Source organism: Amblyomma maculatum, chromosome 3, assembly GCF_055883805.1.
Source record: "Amblyomma maculatum isolate TAMU_Amacu chromosome 3, ASM5588380v1, whole genome shotgun sequence".
In the NCBI taxonomy this organism is placed as follows: Eukaryota; Metazoa; Arthropoda; class Arachnida; order Ixodida; family Ixodidae; genus Amblyomma; species Amblyomma maculatum.
This window is the reverse complement of record NC_139346.1, coordinates 33,852,817-33,870,692: the sequence shown is the minus strand read 5'-3', so window position 1 is coordinate 33,870,692 and position 17,876 is coordinate 33,852,817. Positions and strand designations below refer to the sequence as shown.

At 45.4% G+C, this 17,876-nt stretch overlaps 1 protein-coding gene across 1 annotated transcript; it reads right to left on the bottom strand.

The window, feature by feature from the left end:
• Positions 1-11,036: 11,036 nt before the first annotated feature.
• Positions 11,037-11,930, bottom strand: LOC146194484 (uncharacterized). Its single transcript, XM_084596059.1, has one exon. It carries the CDS (start codon positions 11,928-11,930, stop codon positions 11,037-11,039), a length of 894 nt encoding a protein of 297 aa, XP_084452185.1.
• Between the last annotated feature and the right edge of the window lie 5,946 nt (positions 11,931-17,876).

The following is a 17,876-nucleotide window of genomic DNA, read 5'->3' as shown; positions in this document are numbered from 1 at the left end:
ACTGCGCAGGAACATGGCGTTAAGGGCCGCTTTAAAGGGTACCAAAAAAAGGAGAGTGTAGTAGTTGAATGTTAAAGTGTGATAAGGGGAAAAATACATGCACTGGGGGTAAGAAAGCGGGACGGGGGAGGGGGGGGGGGGGGAGGGGTTAGGTGCCTGGGGCAATTCACCTCAGGCATGGGTAAACAGCAACTCAGTCCAATCATTCATAGAGCATGGTAATCTGATGGAATTATGACCAATGTCATCCTGATATATATATATATATATATATATATATATATATATATATATATATATATATATATATATATATGATGTTGATTTCTCTTTAATTTTTTTTTGTTTTGCAATTCCATCTGCTTCCTTGTTTGTTTCGCTAATTTCGCTTCTGAACTGACATCTTACCGAAACGATGCCGATATGGTGGTGAATTTTATATTGTTATCTTGCACCTACAACTGCTTCTCTAGTTTATAACTTCGCTTCTGTATCGACTCCTCCATGGGCACGAAGGGCTTGCAGTGTATATAAATGAATAATAGTTGATATAACAGGGATAGGGATAAATGAAGGAGAAATGGTCAAGGAGGTCGAGTGATACCCGCCGACGGTGATGTTATTGTCGTTGCTTCTGTTACTTGTCGAAGCCGAGTAATAAGTACAGACTAGTTAGCTAACGTTTAATCATTATCTTAACGAACAAAGTGGCAATGCAAAAATTGTAGATTATTTTAAAAAAACATCTAGGTGCCAAGCTTCAGTCAAGGTACATTTTACGCAGCCATCTTCCCCCTCCTCCAAAAAAAATTAGGTTATCGTACAACCAGCTGCTGGATGACTGCCCGGATTTTCCTCTCTGAGTCGACTTCCGCCACATTGAACTGACACCGCTGCCCTGAAGAAACTTTTCTTTATTGATTTAGCTATCGTTTACGACAGGTAGCAAAAGTGCTCCACTTAAAGGCAGTTCGGTGCAAACATTTCAATTGTTTTTGTTTTTGTTTTTTTTTTTTCGAAACGATCTACATGTCTCTATTGACACTCTGTTCCTGGAAACAATAATTAAAAAGTTAGCTAACCAGTTTCTACAAACTAAAGGTTTAAAGAACGAAAAAGTACACGGACCAGGACATGTGACGCTCTTCAGCCTTCAATTTGGTTACAGTTGGCTAGGTTACAGCTTCTTCGATCGAAACCTTGCCTGCATTCATCTGGGAGACCCGTTACACGCGTGCAACGTTAATTATTTAAACATGCGAAGAACTAGCTCAATTGATATTTCGGTCACGGGACCGACATTCGTCAAAAAGGCCACTAAAAAGGCTAAAATCATAGTGAAACGTCGATTTTTATGAAAGCCCAATGAACTTTTTCGCAGACACATTCATGCACCCAGATATGTGCGTGCATGTGTGTGTGTGGGGGGGGGGGGGGGGGTTCGTACTACATGATGCTCCTGCACTCATGACCTTTCTTTGTGCTGAACACATGGTGCTACCGTTAATTTATTTGTAAAAACATGTTAGAAGGAAAACATACCTAAAGATATTTATATAGCTTTTTCCCTCCTATTCTTCTCGCAGCGTTTGTTAGAATATGAAACCCTGAAACATTCTAGTTCTGTTCCTGGGCACAAGAGACTATGTTCACTTTCACTGGCCGCTCACCAACAAGGAGTTCATGTTAGACCATGATGTGCCAGTGAAAACCTCACCTGTAAGAATGAAAGGCCTCAACCTGGTGAAGTCATAGCTACTGAGCTGGAACTCGATCTTGCGTGCGACCTTATTTCTATAGCGCAGATTTGTGCAAAGTGAAACTCCCAATGTTTTCTGTCTCTCAGAGTAACGCAGTAAGCCTGAGACATGGCTATACTGAAGTGTCAGTGGCTAGCGAAGAGGTGCCAACCATACTTACGACGTATTCTCGCGCGTTCGAACTTATTTCTCAACTTGGTCGGTGATCAGGCTACTAGTCTATCAGGTTCGCATAACTCTATGCTCGCTTAACGCGTGCCTCTACGACAACGGTCCGCTGATCCATTCCGTGTTGGTTCATAACGTATACTCCGGGTCGCAATGCATATTGCATGCACTCAGTGGCCAGTACCACGTGAAATCGATATCGGTCAGTTGGCGAAAGCAAACGGAAGGCCTATGTATACTACATACCGTCGTAAGCGTGCATTTTTGACGAGAAGCCCCCGGCCTGTGTGGGGCCATAACGGGAGTGTCGTTCCGTCAGTCGTCTGCTTACAGCCGAACAGAGCGGAGGCGCTGCGCTATCTCTCGTGCCAGCACAAGCATCCACACGGTTTAATTATTCATTTCTTTCCCCACACTGAGCTCGCAAGCGGTGTTTATTTGCATGCCACCGCATTCGCTGCACAAGGCAGGGAATGGAAAGGTATCGGCAGTGGGACGCGAGACTTTGTCTAGGGGGCTTTACTTCTTTTTTTTTTTATTACGTTATCTCGCACACGTTTACTATAGGATTCATGTGAGGCAGTGAGCCCTCGAGGCCCATACACCGCCAGCATCATCATCATTGTATTCAGCTAAATTATATCCCTTTGAGACTAAGCGCATGTGCGATTAATTCCTATTTATCTCTGCCCTGTGCTCTCCGCGGACACCGTATACTTATAGGGAAATATTAGTCTTATCTTCCCAACTGATCCTGCACTCAGTCTTCCTCCTCTAGGAGCTCCCCTTTTTACCAATGAAGACAGTATGTTGGAATCCATAGACAGACTCCTTCCTTGCCAAGTATGTATAACGGGTAGAGAAAATTCCGCAATCGGAGATATAAATGAACAGGTCAAAACTGACAAATGTTTTTGGTTTGAAGTTATTAAATGAAAAGGGGAAAGATACTAAATCGACTCACAGCCGAGGAAGCGGGCCCGGGTAGACCCCACGTATCTTCTCTGGGAAGTAGCGGGAGAGGTGGGTTGTAGGGTAAAGGGAAGTAGGAAGGGAAGTAGGGAAGTATAGGGTTATGGGATGTTGGAGGGGAATGTGGGAAGCGTAGGATTTTGATTCACAGACAATTTGAGTCGAGCTCCCATGTGGGCCTCCGTAGGGCGAGCATTCGCTCTTAGCCGAATATACGGCCCTCGGCCTTTAGATCATTCCACCACCGCAATGTGTTCGCCGAGTCTCCGGCGTCTGAGGCAGATTCCCTACATGAAGCCGCTTTTGAGGTTTCCCTATCCCCCAAGTCCGGTTACCCACCCCGACTCTAATTGAAGTACTGAGAGGTAGATTTCGCAACGTTCATACCTACTTCAAGGAACTCAGAAAGTGACCAGACTTTAATCTGGCGCACGCTGATGGATACTCTTCCCTGGTTTTCGCTCGGCAGTGCATGTTGGAAGGTACATTTCATCGGCGTCCCTTGAGGCGAAGGTAACGCTTTAATCCCCTTCATTGCATCATGCTTATGTCCGCCTCGTGTCCGCCTGGAGGGCCGTGCATCCTACAGATGATACTTCCCGCGTGAGCACTTGGCGAATTCGTCACCGGGGTCGGCTTTCACGGTATTCTAGCACCCCTTTCGGGGTGTGTACTTAGCCTTTAGGGCTTTCCGTACTAGGCGCTTCCACCTGTGTTCCACCAGTCTTTTCCCAAGTTTCGGTATTACTAGCTTACAGCTACTCTCCATCTCCTTTCCACTCTTTCAAGCCAAAGGTGAGTTCCCCAGAACCCGAACTAGGTTCGCCCCAGCCTCCAGGCTTCCGTCGAGGCACCGTTTTCTTTACCAGATTACAGATTAGCTATGAAAATGTGTGCTCCAGATTACAGATAAGCACACATTTTTTATAGCTTTCACGTTTCTGCTGACTAGAAAGCGTACACCGCCATGTCCCTTTCGATACCCTCCTTCCCGTTCTCTAAGCTGCCTAGGAGTAGCTAACAGGATCAGGATGATTATTGTAAAGCGGACATCGGTTGGTAGCGGCCTTGATTAATGGTTGTTCCACCAAGTGGGTGGAAGGCTTGCGAGCAGGCCTGAAAACGGGAAAGTAATTGAACGCGATGGTTAGATGGCATCCTCGAGGCAATGCAGATGAAATTATGTGATGTTAGGAAGATAGTGAGAGACCGGAAAGCGTGGCGTGACATGGTCCATAGGGTCACGAAGAATCAGACACGACTGAACGACTGAACTGAACTGAATTGAACTCGAGAACAGACTGTACAAGTTATTACTTAGAAGACTCATACTTACTAGCAAATTAACATCCCCGCTGCGTTTGTAAAAAAATGCTCTAATATCGGCGAAAGTGAACGGCTGCATAGAAGCATCATCATTTGTTTCACTGACTGGCTCTTCGCGCAGAGAAGGCTCGCCCCCAACAAAAAGCAAGGCGAGAGAGCCAAGAGCAAAGCTAAACGCATGGTGGTATTAACTTTCTCATTATTTTCTATACTAAGCGAAGTATCTACCGGCTTACAAAGTTATGAACGACAGAAACCCTCTACCAACAAAGATTGCAGTTGTGGTGTGGTAGAAAATGACAAAGCATGACATATTAACTGACCACTTTTTTTTAGCTACACTTCTGTGCTGCTCAGATACAGAAAAGTTGATCACATTGATCCTTCAGAATTAGGCTTCAGTGCATGCCTGACACTTTTCGGGCTCGTGAATGCGGTGTAATCGACATTGAAAAACAGCTGCTCTCACAATGTTGCAAAGCAAACCCTTAGCGCCTAACGTAATGAAAAGTTTTAGTGGCATCGAATAGTTACTCTGTCAGCTTAGTCTCAGGGAATAATTGTACACGGAATAAAATAGGCGTGCAATGCATGCAGTTGCTAGGTCCGCCGACGGAGTTCAGAATTACCGAGAGTGGCACGAAGCTAAGGTGGCAAAAAAGAAAAAAGAAACCTTGATAGCTATTTTACAGAAAAATTCGTGCTAAATAACATCAATCCACAAAGGTGGCACGATCACGGAAGCGACCCTGTCAACGAGGGTCAGCATCAAAAAGGAGTGGAAGCGTCGCGCAAGGGTCAAAATAAAAGGGGGGGTTGAAGGGGAAGACTGTCGCAGAGTTCCTGCATTCTATCGGGACCCACTTACATGCACATCTGAGAGCAACAGTCAGTTACAAAGACCTGTGCAGCATCCTCTTCAACTGCAAAGATTCTATGATAAAATGCAGGAGCTCTGCGACGCGCTTTCAATGGGTGCTTAAAAAATCGAAATCGACAAATTTTCTCTAAACCAACCCCATTAATTTACCTACTGATTTTTTTTTCCAGTGCGGCACATATAAAAGAGCTTTGCCCATAATAAAACTCAGGCAGAGCTTCAATAAAGGCTTTTAACGCAAATTTCGAAAGTAACGTTGACTCGATAATTTGGAGCATTTTTGCTGTGTTAATTTGATTCGCTTCCGTTTGTCGAGTACACTGAAACCGAATTTCAGCACTCCAAGAATAGCGCGTTACCAGTAGTCTAGTAACCCTGGGCAAGACAGACCTAATGTGCTTTTGCTTTCTTTTCGAGCAATGGTCTCAGTAACTCTCATTCCCGTATTCAGTGCCGTTCGGCCACTCTTATCAAATAGCATTGAATTCTTAGTCTCTGTCTTAAAACACTCGTATCTCCACAAGCTGGCGCATAATGGCGCGCAACTGTCGTCCCGCGTGCATTGACACGACCCCCAGGTGCGCTCAGCGCAAACCGGCGCGACGGCCCGGCCTCTCTACGCAGACACCACACTTGTTCTGTCGGGACTCTTCTCTGCCTTCGTGCGTCTCATTTTTATTCTGACTTCGTACACAACCTCTGGTTTTGCGTGTGCCCGATAAGGCAACAGATTTGACCTGCACACTTGGTGGAAAATCATACTTTGCTCTCTCTTCTCCCCCTCTCTCTTTGGATGTGTAAACTCATTAGAAAAAAAAAAAAAAAACACTATCGTTTGGGACGATTAAACTGTGTGCGCTGCGCTGATATTTTACCAGCATCTCTATTGTTTGGGCGCAATGAACTCCGCAAGCACCACGAGGACGAACACTTTTAATCTACTTTGTCCTAACCGTACTATACCGGCTATGTCGCCTACCTGTTTCAAAAAATATGTAAGAATAGGGAGTTCCAAATACGAAGAAACGTTTGCTGTAACGAATTGCCACTCATGGTAGACGTCACTTTATATAGCTATAATAATTAGGCAAATTATTTCATATGTGGAAAGGTGTAGGCCTAATCAACACAGTCTGCTAGTCACCGATGGGGAGCTCGAAGCCACCGACAAGATCACGTGGTATCAGTTTTTGAAACGTAGTATAAGTAATTCTGTAACGTGGAAGGAAATTCCGCGCTTTATTTTTCTTTTTAGCGCAAGAGGCAAGCAAGGCGCATGTTGCAAGCGCTAAATCAGCCGATCACGTGCTCTAATTACTTTATGAAGGCAAACTTTACCTTCCATATCTAGTGCGCAGTGTCAAGCATTTTGGTTCGCTCCATCGATCTCAAGAGTAATTAATTACCGTGTCGTTGGCGATTACTATTCCTTTTCTGCCGCATGCAGACCGAAGAATTGGTATGACGAGGTTTGAACGCGCGGACAGTTGGCATCACCAACAAACTTTGCATTGCATCGAAGAACCTGAGCGCTCCGCGCGCTTAATTTCACTTTTTCTTTGTTTCAAAATCAGACATTACAGCACCTCGTCGTCAATTCGAATTGTCTGTCAGCACTAACCAGCATATTGTGTCAGCAAAAAATGTTCATTAGTATATTTGGTAAATTACCTACCAAATTATAGTTTACATACTTACTGACGTCCACCGCTGCCACCCGTTCTTATATATATATATATATATATATATATATATATATATATATATATATATATATATATATATATATATATATAAGATATATATATATATATATATATATATATATATATATATATATATATATATATATATATATATATATATATGTTCTTTCTATTTGGAATCAGTGCTTATACCAGAAATTTTCAAGTGATAACTCATGTCAAGTTTTGTTTGGCGCTTCGCCTCCGTCACAGCCCCACCAACCTCCGTCTCCTTATAACTACAACCATCAGACCTTCAGGCTGGGCAGCTGCTGTTGCCCAGCCGAACAGAAATTGCTGGTCCAGTTATTAAGTAGTCGGTCAATTCCAACAAGTCTGCCAAATCTTTGCTTGTCACTATTACATTGTAGGTACCTTTGAACTTTGTAAGTGGTTTGTTACTTGGTTAATTGTGTAGTAATTTCTTTCGTTAGACGGCCACTCATTTACTTGGTCATCTCGTTGGAAGGAATTTCGTAGGATATTGCTTGTTTGCAACTGACTTCGTTATTTAGTCAGCCAGTTGGTCAGTAATTTGCTGTATTATTCAGTCGGTCGGTTATTTGGTCAGTTATTTGGATGGTTATTTCCACGGTCACTTATGATAGCTGTATTTTGGTCAACAGTATCGCTACTTATTCTTTCAGTTTATTCAAATGGTCATTACGTGCTGTGCTACTCAAGAGGAATAATTTCTGCAGTTGGTTTGTTAAATTGTGAATGATATTGTGCGCCAGTCAAATGAGCTATAGCGTGGCTGGTTAATTATACAGTACTCAGTTGATATGGTTAGGCAGGCTATTCAGTTTGATTGTTCTTTAGTTAATTAACGATTTAGTTGGTTAGTTGGTGCATAAGTTAGTCATTTTTGTAGTTAATTACTGATAAGATGGTTAATAGTTGATTGGTCAGTCATTAGGTGCGTTAGGGTTGCCTGGCCATTGGTTTCTTCGGTTATAGGTGGCTATCTGGCCAATTATTTGGTTGATTTGTAAGCCAGTAGACGAACTGATTAGTTGATGAATAATCTGGCTATTTATTCCGCCAGTGAGGTACTTAACTTGTTGTTAATGGATTAGTATTTGATTGTCAGTGAATAGGTTGGTTGGTTCGTCAGCCAGTTTAGTTACTGGTGTGTTAGTCGGTTAGTTTCTTGTTTCCTTCTTTGTTAGGCCGTGATGTTATAAGTTAATCCACTGGTTAGTTATGTTGTTAATTCGTTAGTCAGCAATTCAGTTAGTTGATCAGTCACTTGGTGGCTTATTGAGTTAGTTCGCAATCGGTCAGCGAATAACTATGTTGGTTACCAAGTCAATTATTTCGCACATTAGGTTCATCGCTTTATGCGGAGGCATGCAGTGTCCGCTTCAGATGTTGTGGAATGACAACAGTATTCATATTAAACGAGCAAGCCTTGCGCGAACTGAGCGGCAAATACGAAGAACACTGATGAGCTCGCGAAAGCTGGGCCACTTTAGAATAAGAATTGCGCTGAACTGTCTGCGCTTGCAATGCACCAAATATAACAGCAAAACGTTCTACTTAAATATTATGGTGTCGCAGCTGCCCATAGTGGAGAGCAAGGCTAAGTAAGCAGCTCTAGTGCATTCATAGCTGTATACTGTATGAGCGACAGCGGTAAGCACTGTGCACAGTGCTTTGTTTCCTGTAAGGTACCTTCATCTTGGCGCGGGGTGTACCTCGATCCCGATTCTAATGTCTCGTCCAATGGGAGGGTCAAAAACTGCGATATGGATGGCGCCTGATCTCGCTTCGAAGCGTATAGCACAGCTACAGACCAGATTTCAAATATTTCGCGGATTATCTACAGCAGGGCGCTCTTAAATAGGCTTCGCAGAAAAATAATGACAAAAAAAAAGAAAATACGAAAGCGTGATTTCTCTTAAAGATTTCTTCTACAGGGTTCAAAAGCGCAAGCCTTATCCTGCATTAAGAACGCTTCGTGATGAAAGCGATCGACGTGCGCCCCCCATCCGATTCGTCAAGCACTACAGTGTAGGAAGGCTCGTAACGAACGCCCACGACAATGCTGTCCATTTTTTTTTTATTTTAGCGCACATTGACTCTGTGTCTCTGGCTTGCAATGCTGATGTTTGTGCGGTGGCAAAAACAAAGCCTCATTCTGCAGGAATTCAGACTTCTTTTCTTTTTTTTTTTTTCGACTCTTGCCGTCAATACCGAAACGGGATCCGTTGTCACCGTTCCTTTTTCAGTGGCCGTAACAGCATAGCCTCAGCGATAAACATTAAATGGCTGTTTTCTCTTCATCACGCTGTTAGTCTGCAAAAACTATCAGCCATGGCTACACTGACATCTCACGTTTCGAACTTTTCTAGCATATAAACAGGTAGAAGGCGGCAATCTATCGGCAACAGTCTACTCCACTTTGTCCCAGTATCTCTTTGCGAGTACGAGGAAGAATTGGAATAATGGTATATATTAACAAGTCACTGGAACATCGCAGAGGAAGGCATCGGATCTCTTTCTACCTTCTGAGATTATATAAAAGGTAGATAAGTATAAACAGACGGGTGTTTTTCTGCACGCCTCGTTGAAATGCAACCGCTTGCAACGGCCGAAAGCCTTAGCCATGGAGTAACCGCGGCTGGCTCTCACGAGGCATGTCAACACTCCTAATTACGTCAAGGGACGAAACTATGCATACTTATATCCCGCGCATAGCCTGTAGCAGATGTATGCATAGCAGGTTTACGGTGATGTCGAGATGAGCCGTGGGGTCACGATATGTAAAGCACTGGCCCGAGGACTGTCATATATGCCGCATCGTAGGCCCTCAACAACGCTGCGCAGGATTGAAGTATAACAAACCCCAAAAAGTACTGAAACTTGCGGAATTCGACACAAAACAAAATTAATCGTTTATTTATAACAGGAGATATACGAGCTGATGCGCTCCTAAAAACATCAGAAATTAACAGAAATAACTGTTACCTATATGCTCTCATTCCCTGCTGTGACCATTTTCAATGGCTAACAATTGTATGGGCAGTATGCATTCTTGCTTTTTGATTTTTCACTTTATCATAAAACTGCAAAGTTTTCTCCGCTGGGAGAAGCCGCTTAAGGCGAGAGGTCTCACTGAATGCGGGAACTCTAATTTGTAACGCTGCGTGACCCTCTTTTTTCTATTCCGCCGCGGTGCATCAGCAGTTAGGGCGCTTGACTACGGAACCCGTGAGGCGGATTGAAACCCGGTCGCAGCGGCCGCTTTTAAATAGAAGCGGATAAAGTCAGGCGCCTCTGTTTGCTGTGTGATGTCAGTGCACGTTAAAGAACCCCAGTCGGTGGAAACTTCCGGAGCCCTCCACTACGTCGTTCCACACAGACCGAGTCTCTTTGGCACGTTAACCTCATAAATCAAACCTCTTTTTCTCCTTGTAAAGCGCAAGGAATAGCCACCCATTAAAATCAGTTTGTGCAAGTTATGTAGAGTTACGTAGAGAGTGATGGCTGGAAACTGAACAGGCACATCTTGCCTAAACACATGCATCACTTTTAGCGCTCTCGAGACTTAGGGGAGGTTGAGCGGGCCCATGCCGTCAACGGATGTTTAGCTTAATTATATTCGTTAAAAACCAGAACATATATCGGTATTTTCATAACTAATAAGCATTCACTGTTTATTATCCAGTCTCATTATGAATAGTTAAACAAGCTTGTGAGCGACCCTGTCACGCAATGCACCAAGCACATGGTTTGAATCGCAGGCCCAGGACTACATTATTCAATTATGCTGCAACCGAATCGGTCGTTTATTTAGTTCAGCACACTCACTCACGAAGCAAAGGCTGCTGCGAAACTAATAGCCGCTTTCATTTTATTGGGGCAGTGCTTTGCACCTGGTGCACTATTTTCGAAATCTGTCAGAACCGAACTAAATACACCATTTCCTCGTGAACGGAGTCCACACGTCGATGACTGTGGCTGGATATACATTAGTAACTGTAATATCTGAGGTTTTAGCGACCGCAATTAATTTCAAAGAACTAATAGATGTTGACAAACAGTTAGCTCACAAGGGCCAGTTAGCCATTGTTCACCTTTCAGTCACTTCTGGGTTAAATCAGATGCATGCGTCTTCCTAATAAAGAGACAGCAGAGCAGGTATGCGCCTCACACTCACCGAGCAGAAAAGAGCAGCGTTCACGTGGCCTCCACTCGGGCATGTACGGCGGCATGCTTGCGCAGGTAGGCCAGCCTGCGGAACCTCTTGGGGCAGCCGGGACAAGTGTACGGCCCCTCCTCGTCCTGTTGCGCAGTCCTCTGCTTGGCTTCAGCGGCCGCGGGTGATCCGGCCTCGCCGCGAGGCCGATGCCAGCGTCGGTGCGAGGCCAAGTTGGCCGGACAGTTGAACAGCTTGGCACAGTCCGGGCACCGATACTCGAGGTGCACGATGCGCGAGCACCGGTGCTGGGCGAGCGCGAACGCGTCGCCGAACCGCTGCCGGCACAAGCGACACACGTACGCGCCGATCTTGTTCTCGATCTTGGCCAACTCGGCGCGCGCCTCCTCGCTCACCACGACAGGGTTCAGCGCGGCCGGGATGTCGTAGTCAAGCTCTTCATCCAGCTCCAGGTCTTCGTCATCCTCGCTGTAGGGTCGGATGAAGGTTCCCGACACGGGAGACAGGGTGTCGTCGTCGAACAGCAGGCGACGTACAGCGGATTTGCCGTTGCTGTTGGTGGGTTCGCTGCCACCGCCATCTCCACTCTTGGAGTGCGGCGAAGGAGACGTGGCCGAGGAGTCTTTGTGGGCGCTCTTGCGGGGAGGGCTGACATGCAGAAGAGGTGGAGGACCTACAGGAGATGTCTTCTTCCTCTTGATGGCTTCCTGAGAGGACGGCGGAGGCGAGGAATGGTTGGGTTGCAGCAGCGCACTGGTTCGTAGCAGTAAGGACTCGCAGCTCTTGACAACCGGCGGAGAAGAAGCGATCCTCACGGCGTCTTCGTGGTCGGACGAAGAGGACGAATCCGACCGGTTGTCCTCGCCGTCAGAGTTGTGGCGCGTATAGCGCTGCAGCAGGAAGCCCCTGGGCATGCTGTCGCTTTGTAGTCTACTATGTCTCGTCGAATAAGAGATGATAACTGTTCGTCGGCGGAAAGTCTTATTCCGGAACTCAAGCTTTCTCCGTGAGTTCGGAATTTCGTTTTCGGCTCGAAAATTTCATTGTCACTCGAATACAGTATCGTATAATGGATATCCCAGTCAGCACGAGCTACTGAGACTGCGGCGCGGCTGCTGGAGAGAGCTGATCTCCGAATCTTGTCATCGTCCTGAAATGTGCCTGCTGTTATCGGCCTGCGTTATTTGTGGCCAGAGACACGTGGCGGTCGCAGCCTTCGCACTGACGACCCGCAGCTTTTGCGCACTCTTCAGTCCGCCGCTGTCAGAAGAGCCGCAGTCTCGTCCCGTAGCGTCACGGGCTCAGCACCGCCGGCCCGCAAGCCTGACGCGCCTGAGTGAACGGACGACGGGCAATGGGTCGCCGGCTCGTTTCGAAAAGGGCGGTGCGCCGCCAAGCGTCCGCCAGGCGTCGGCAGAATCGCTCTCGGAGCGCGCGCGTGCTCCCTCCTCCTCTCTACGCGGTGGTGAGAAGGGCATGGACTAAGGTAGGGGGCGGCAAACCTGGGCACAAAAGCTCCTCTCCGCACCACCGCTGCCAGCTGGCCGCCACCCGCTGTGGGGGCTGTGCGATCGGCCGGGACGATGTGGCGCCAGTTGGGGAACGCGATCGACGGCCGAACGGCTCCCCTTGTGAGGCGGTTTGTGCCTCATAATTTCACGGCCTGTCAAGCGTAGGGCGCCTAAGTGGCGGCATCTATTTATTTTGGCATGCTGCGTCTTGTTTTAATGATGTATTTGTGCGCACGCATAAGTACAACATACGCACAAGTTCGCATAATACGCATTTCAGCCCAGGATGTGTACTGAGGTACCAATAGAGTTCCCCATATGGTAGGAATTATAGCGATGTAAACTTATACAAATGAATTAGTTCTGAAAGATGACTGAAAAGGTCAGCAGACCATTACCCTCATCTTACATAAATTTGAAATACTCAAGGTTATCTGGAACAGCTGTTTAATATATCCCTGTTTATCAAGGAGCCATACGTTCATCAGATGTGACGAGGAAAATATCAAAAGTTAGGTTTCAATTAGGAATACTGTTTGTTGCAGTTGAACTAGCTATCATCGCTACGCAGTCTGGAATTTTATTTTACAGTCTTAGTGAAAAGAACGCAAATAAAACGTCCTAGACATCGCACGCAGTGGAAAGCTTAAGTAGGGCTAGGTCGGGTGCACTTATTCGATGGTAATATTTATTTAATCACGATAGTATGCAATTGTTTTTGTTTTTTCGACCTTCTAATCATATGTCCTTTATTATATAATTTCCCCTTATTGATCTACCCCCCAAAAATTCATTAGGCCTTCTTTGGTGTCGGTGGATCTTGACTCCTGCGTGTGTATCTGATATCGAGCCCCTCATTTCCCTATATTTGTTTTCTGAATTGCGAACATATATTGTGTGCCTCGTTTGCAGTGTAATAAGTACAAATTACAAACAACAAAACTATTATAATGCAAAAGTGAGATTTGTAGTTTCATAGCGTCTCGCCTGTGTGCGAGGTCAGCTCCATCAAGGCTCAAACGAAGACTCTTCCGTATAAGGACGACTTGAGGTTGATTCACGGGAACTTCAATTGCCTTTCTTCGGTTTCGCCATTTCTCATGCGACAGAACTGCTATTTATTTCCAGTTAGTTTTAAAAGGTCCGAAATGCATAAAAGTGCGTACTCAGTATTTCATATCTGTCTGAACGAAAATGACGGCTTCAAACACCAATCGCGCTTTCATTCCTCTATCCGCCGCGTATTTCACTTATTTTGCGTTCCGCCGACAATTCAAGCATATATATATATATATATATATATATATATATATATATATATATAAGGGCGCTCACACATTCTATCTGTCTTTCTTGTTGCTTTTGGATTCATCTAAATAATGCCCATTGATTTACAATTCAACACAGTTTTTATCGCCTTGCAGTGCATGAATCAGGTTGTTCTGGGCGGAACTTCATTCAGAGCCCTTTGCTTACTCTCTTCTGGAAGTGTGTAGCTGTGCTCTAGCGCAGCATCAAGCTCTTCTGCAGTGCTCGTGACCACCTGTTCGCTACCACTTGTAGTCAAGGTGACGAGATGAGCTTGCGGTGCCGTGTTAGTTTGAGCAAACAGAAGGGGTAAAAAAAAAACATTTGGTACGCAGCAAGCCCAAGTATAGTTTTATAATCTGACCAGATGTCGCATTAAATACCGATCCAATATTACTTTTCCGTTAGAGGCCCACTTGTCTGCAATGGCCCCTGTTGCTAGATGACGAAGACATGACTTTGAAGCGTCAGTAAGAAGCGGTTTAACCAGTAGCGCACTGGTGACCGAACGAACCAAAGCAATGGCAGAATGTTGCCGCCAGTGGTGAGCTTGTTAGTGTGATGAGTGGTGATGGCGATTGTCGAAGGTCGGGTCTGCTACCTTATGATTTCTTTGATTGACCGATCACCGATCTCGTCTCATGCTGCCGTCATGCTGACGTGACGTTGAAAGAAATGGATTAATGAACTGTTGTGTAATACGACTGCAGATTGCAAACATTTATGAAGGCTCTTTTAACTTCCAAGCACTCGATAAAATTCAGTTTCACATGCTACACCACCACGATGGCTCAGTGCGGTTAAGGAGAACATATTGCCGGGCTATGTGTGGTCTTACGTGTCATTCTCTGTCCATTGCTTTTTTTTTTCTTGCGCTAAAGTCTCCAGTCAGTGTGGTTAGTGCGCTGAGTGCTGAGCCAGTTCTCACTGCTGACTCTTTTTTTACTGAGAACAATAGCTCGATGGAATTTCACACTGTGTCCCTTCAAGATTTCAGCAATCTCGCATGAAATGAGTGCAATAAATGTGCAGTGAAACATAGAACGCTCCAGAAATTTGTAAAACGAATGTACTTTTTTTTCTGTTCTTCCCGTTGTGTCATATCCGACTTAGGGGCCAGGAAGAACTAGCAGTGCCCTGGGCTCTTCGCTTTCGGGGCCAGAGTCGCAATCACTCCACCACTATTTCGCTAGTTTATTTCTGTACTGGGTACTTCACATCCTACGGTATGAACTAGACTCCTCATAAACGTCATTACCTGAGAGTAAATGTTCTAAAAAGTCATTTTTCTGCGCTGCAGTAGCATAGCCACGTTATGATCGTTCTTCCATTCCCTCCACGAAGCTTACCTGACTGGCTAAAGCAGCTTACCTTTTACAAGAGTCAGAGACGGAACTCCCTCTCCAGAGGCATGCAAGAAACATGTTTTGTAGATCATAGGAGTTAACTGCTTACGTGTTCATGTTGTCTTTATATGCACTTGATTTTTTCGTAGCCAAAATTGTTGCTTGTTGTTCAAGAAGCTGGAAGCTTAGGCACTAATATATATTCTGAAAAGAAGCATTATTATGCTGACAAAAAGTCGCTTTCTTTTTTCTTTTTTTTAGAACTGCCCAGTGAGGAGCTCTTACTAGCTTCTGTCGATGCAGTTCTAGGCGTCTTTCCTCTCTTCTGCAGAAACAGTTGAAAGGATATCCGTGTCTGTAAAATGTCCTGATGTCCATGCTAAATAATTTACTGACTGTTATAATCTTTTAAACCTAGTTATACAGAAATTTAAGGAGGCGGATGAAGTTAAGAAGTTCGCAGGGGTCAAGTGGATGCAGCTAGCACAGAACCGGGTTAATTATAGAAATATGGGAGAGGCCTTCACCCTGCAGTGGGTTTAGTCAGGCTGATGATGATGATACAAAGCTAAGGCATATCGCTTGCTGACGACGTTGCAAGGTTCTCTGCGTAACGTTTCGAAACGCTTGTCTCACACAGAAGAGCGCAGGGCTATAACACTGAAAGCTTGGTAAAAAATAAAAAAGGAGTAAAAGAGACTCTTCTTTCCACCCTTGGAGTACAACTTCCGCTGTACCCCATCCTTTACTCCATTCAGGCATTTGAGGACGTATTATACCACCGCTTAATCAAAATTCTGAAATTATCGGTGTCTAGTGTGGTCCTCTCCTGAAGCATACTGAAGCAGGCTGCCTACACGTCTTAGCGCTGCGGCGGCGGCAGGTGGACTCGGCTACGGTAACTGGCCTCGAGCCCCAAAAACTCCACCCCCTCTCCGCAAGCACATCTTTCGCCCGCTATTTCACTCCATCACATTGTCCTTCTGATTCCTCATTCTCATAGCCAGTTTCCGTCGCCTCCATCACGCCAAACATTTGGCGGAGGTGGAGCGTCACCGGAATCGTCGTTCCGCACCCGTGCGAGTACTATCAGGTCACTCCGATTGGCCGACTCGGGCTATTAACCTTCATGTCATCTCGAGGTATTTTTCTGCACGAATATGCCAGCCAGGGTAACAAGATAACGGCTGAGCCGTTAATCATCGGTCTCGTATGATGCGGCGACAGCCCGAAATGGCATAACTCGTTGCCGCCTCACTCCTCGCATAGGCTCATGCCACGCAGGCATTCCCCCCTCGTTGCCCACCGTAACCGAGAGCACGCAAAGAAAGAGTTGAGGACAACCCCGGCTGAAAGGCTTAATTGCGGCAGTCTGGGTAGAATATCTTTTGCCTGTGAGGAAACTGGAGGTTATGCCACAAATGTTGTTTCGAATTTTAAAAGCATTGAAAACCACAGACCAAGCAAAATTTTCCAGCTTCTTCACCATCGCTCCGTTCTTCGTTCACTTGATCAAACTGTTTTGATACAGATAGTGTAATCAGTGCAATCACGTTGGTCATGGGCATAATCTCTTTAATAAACATCAGGTTTTTGGTTTTTGCAATTAATGCAACAAAATCGAAGTCCGCATAAGAAGCAAAAGGAGGTAAGAAATTTCCTGGCTCGATTAGTGACACGAAAATTAGGGATTGGTGAATAGGTATGTGACGCCGCAATATACATGACGTCAGCGAGCGCTGATTGGCATTGGCCGGCGAGGTGTGTGATGGGATGAAATCACGCGACATGGTCGATTTGGCAGCTGCACCGTCATATGATAGTTATCATAAACATGGCGGAGAACTGGTTGGGCCACTAGGGTATATGACGTCATGAGACCGCGCGACATCGCCTAGAGCAGCAGCGGGCTTGGTGGCAGCTCACAAGTGCGCATGATAGCGCGCAGATATGTCCAGAGACATCTCTACACCAGAACTTCTTTTCGGGCGAGTTGGTGGATCTCTAATTTAGGGAACCCAACAGCACAAAGGCATGCAAGCACAATTCGGAAGCGAACACTACGCGACACAAGCGCTGTGTCACATTGTCTTCTCTTCTCTCTTGTGCTTGCATGCATTGGCGCTGTTGGGTTCCCTAAAGATATCTCTGAGTTGGAATGAAGACCGAATCAAAACCGCCTATGTCTACCGAAGGAGAAAAACAACCCGACTTCACTAGTTGGGATTTATACCCTGGTTTAAATGCTTAAATATAAAAAAGAATAGTAAACCGTGACGGCAGCACACCGGGCAGACAGGATGGAGACAGACCTGAAGCAGCTATGTTGACATTCTAAGGGTACTGCATGCCACTCTTAAGCACACTCAAGCGTCCCCACAATGTTTAATACAGGTTCCATGCTGAAAGGCAAGGAAAGCATTGACCGGTGACGGAAAAGTACCCATTTTTAAAGCGAAAGCCTTTCTAGGCTCAGGGTTAATATCTCGCCTCTGCGAGATGTGTCCTCGAGATTCCGCGATATATGTCAGTGATTCTGTGAGTTCCGCGAGATGTGTGAGTGAAGCGTCCAAATAGGTTCTAACGTTACGTGATTTCTCCTGTATGGACGTCGCAATGGATTCTGACGACGAATGCAAAGAAAATAAAGAAATAAAATTATAACGAGTACACAAACACGCAAACTAGAGGAAGA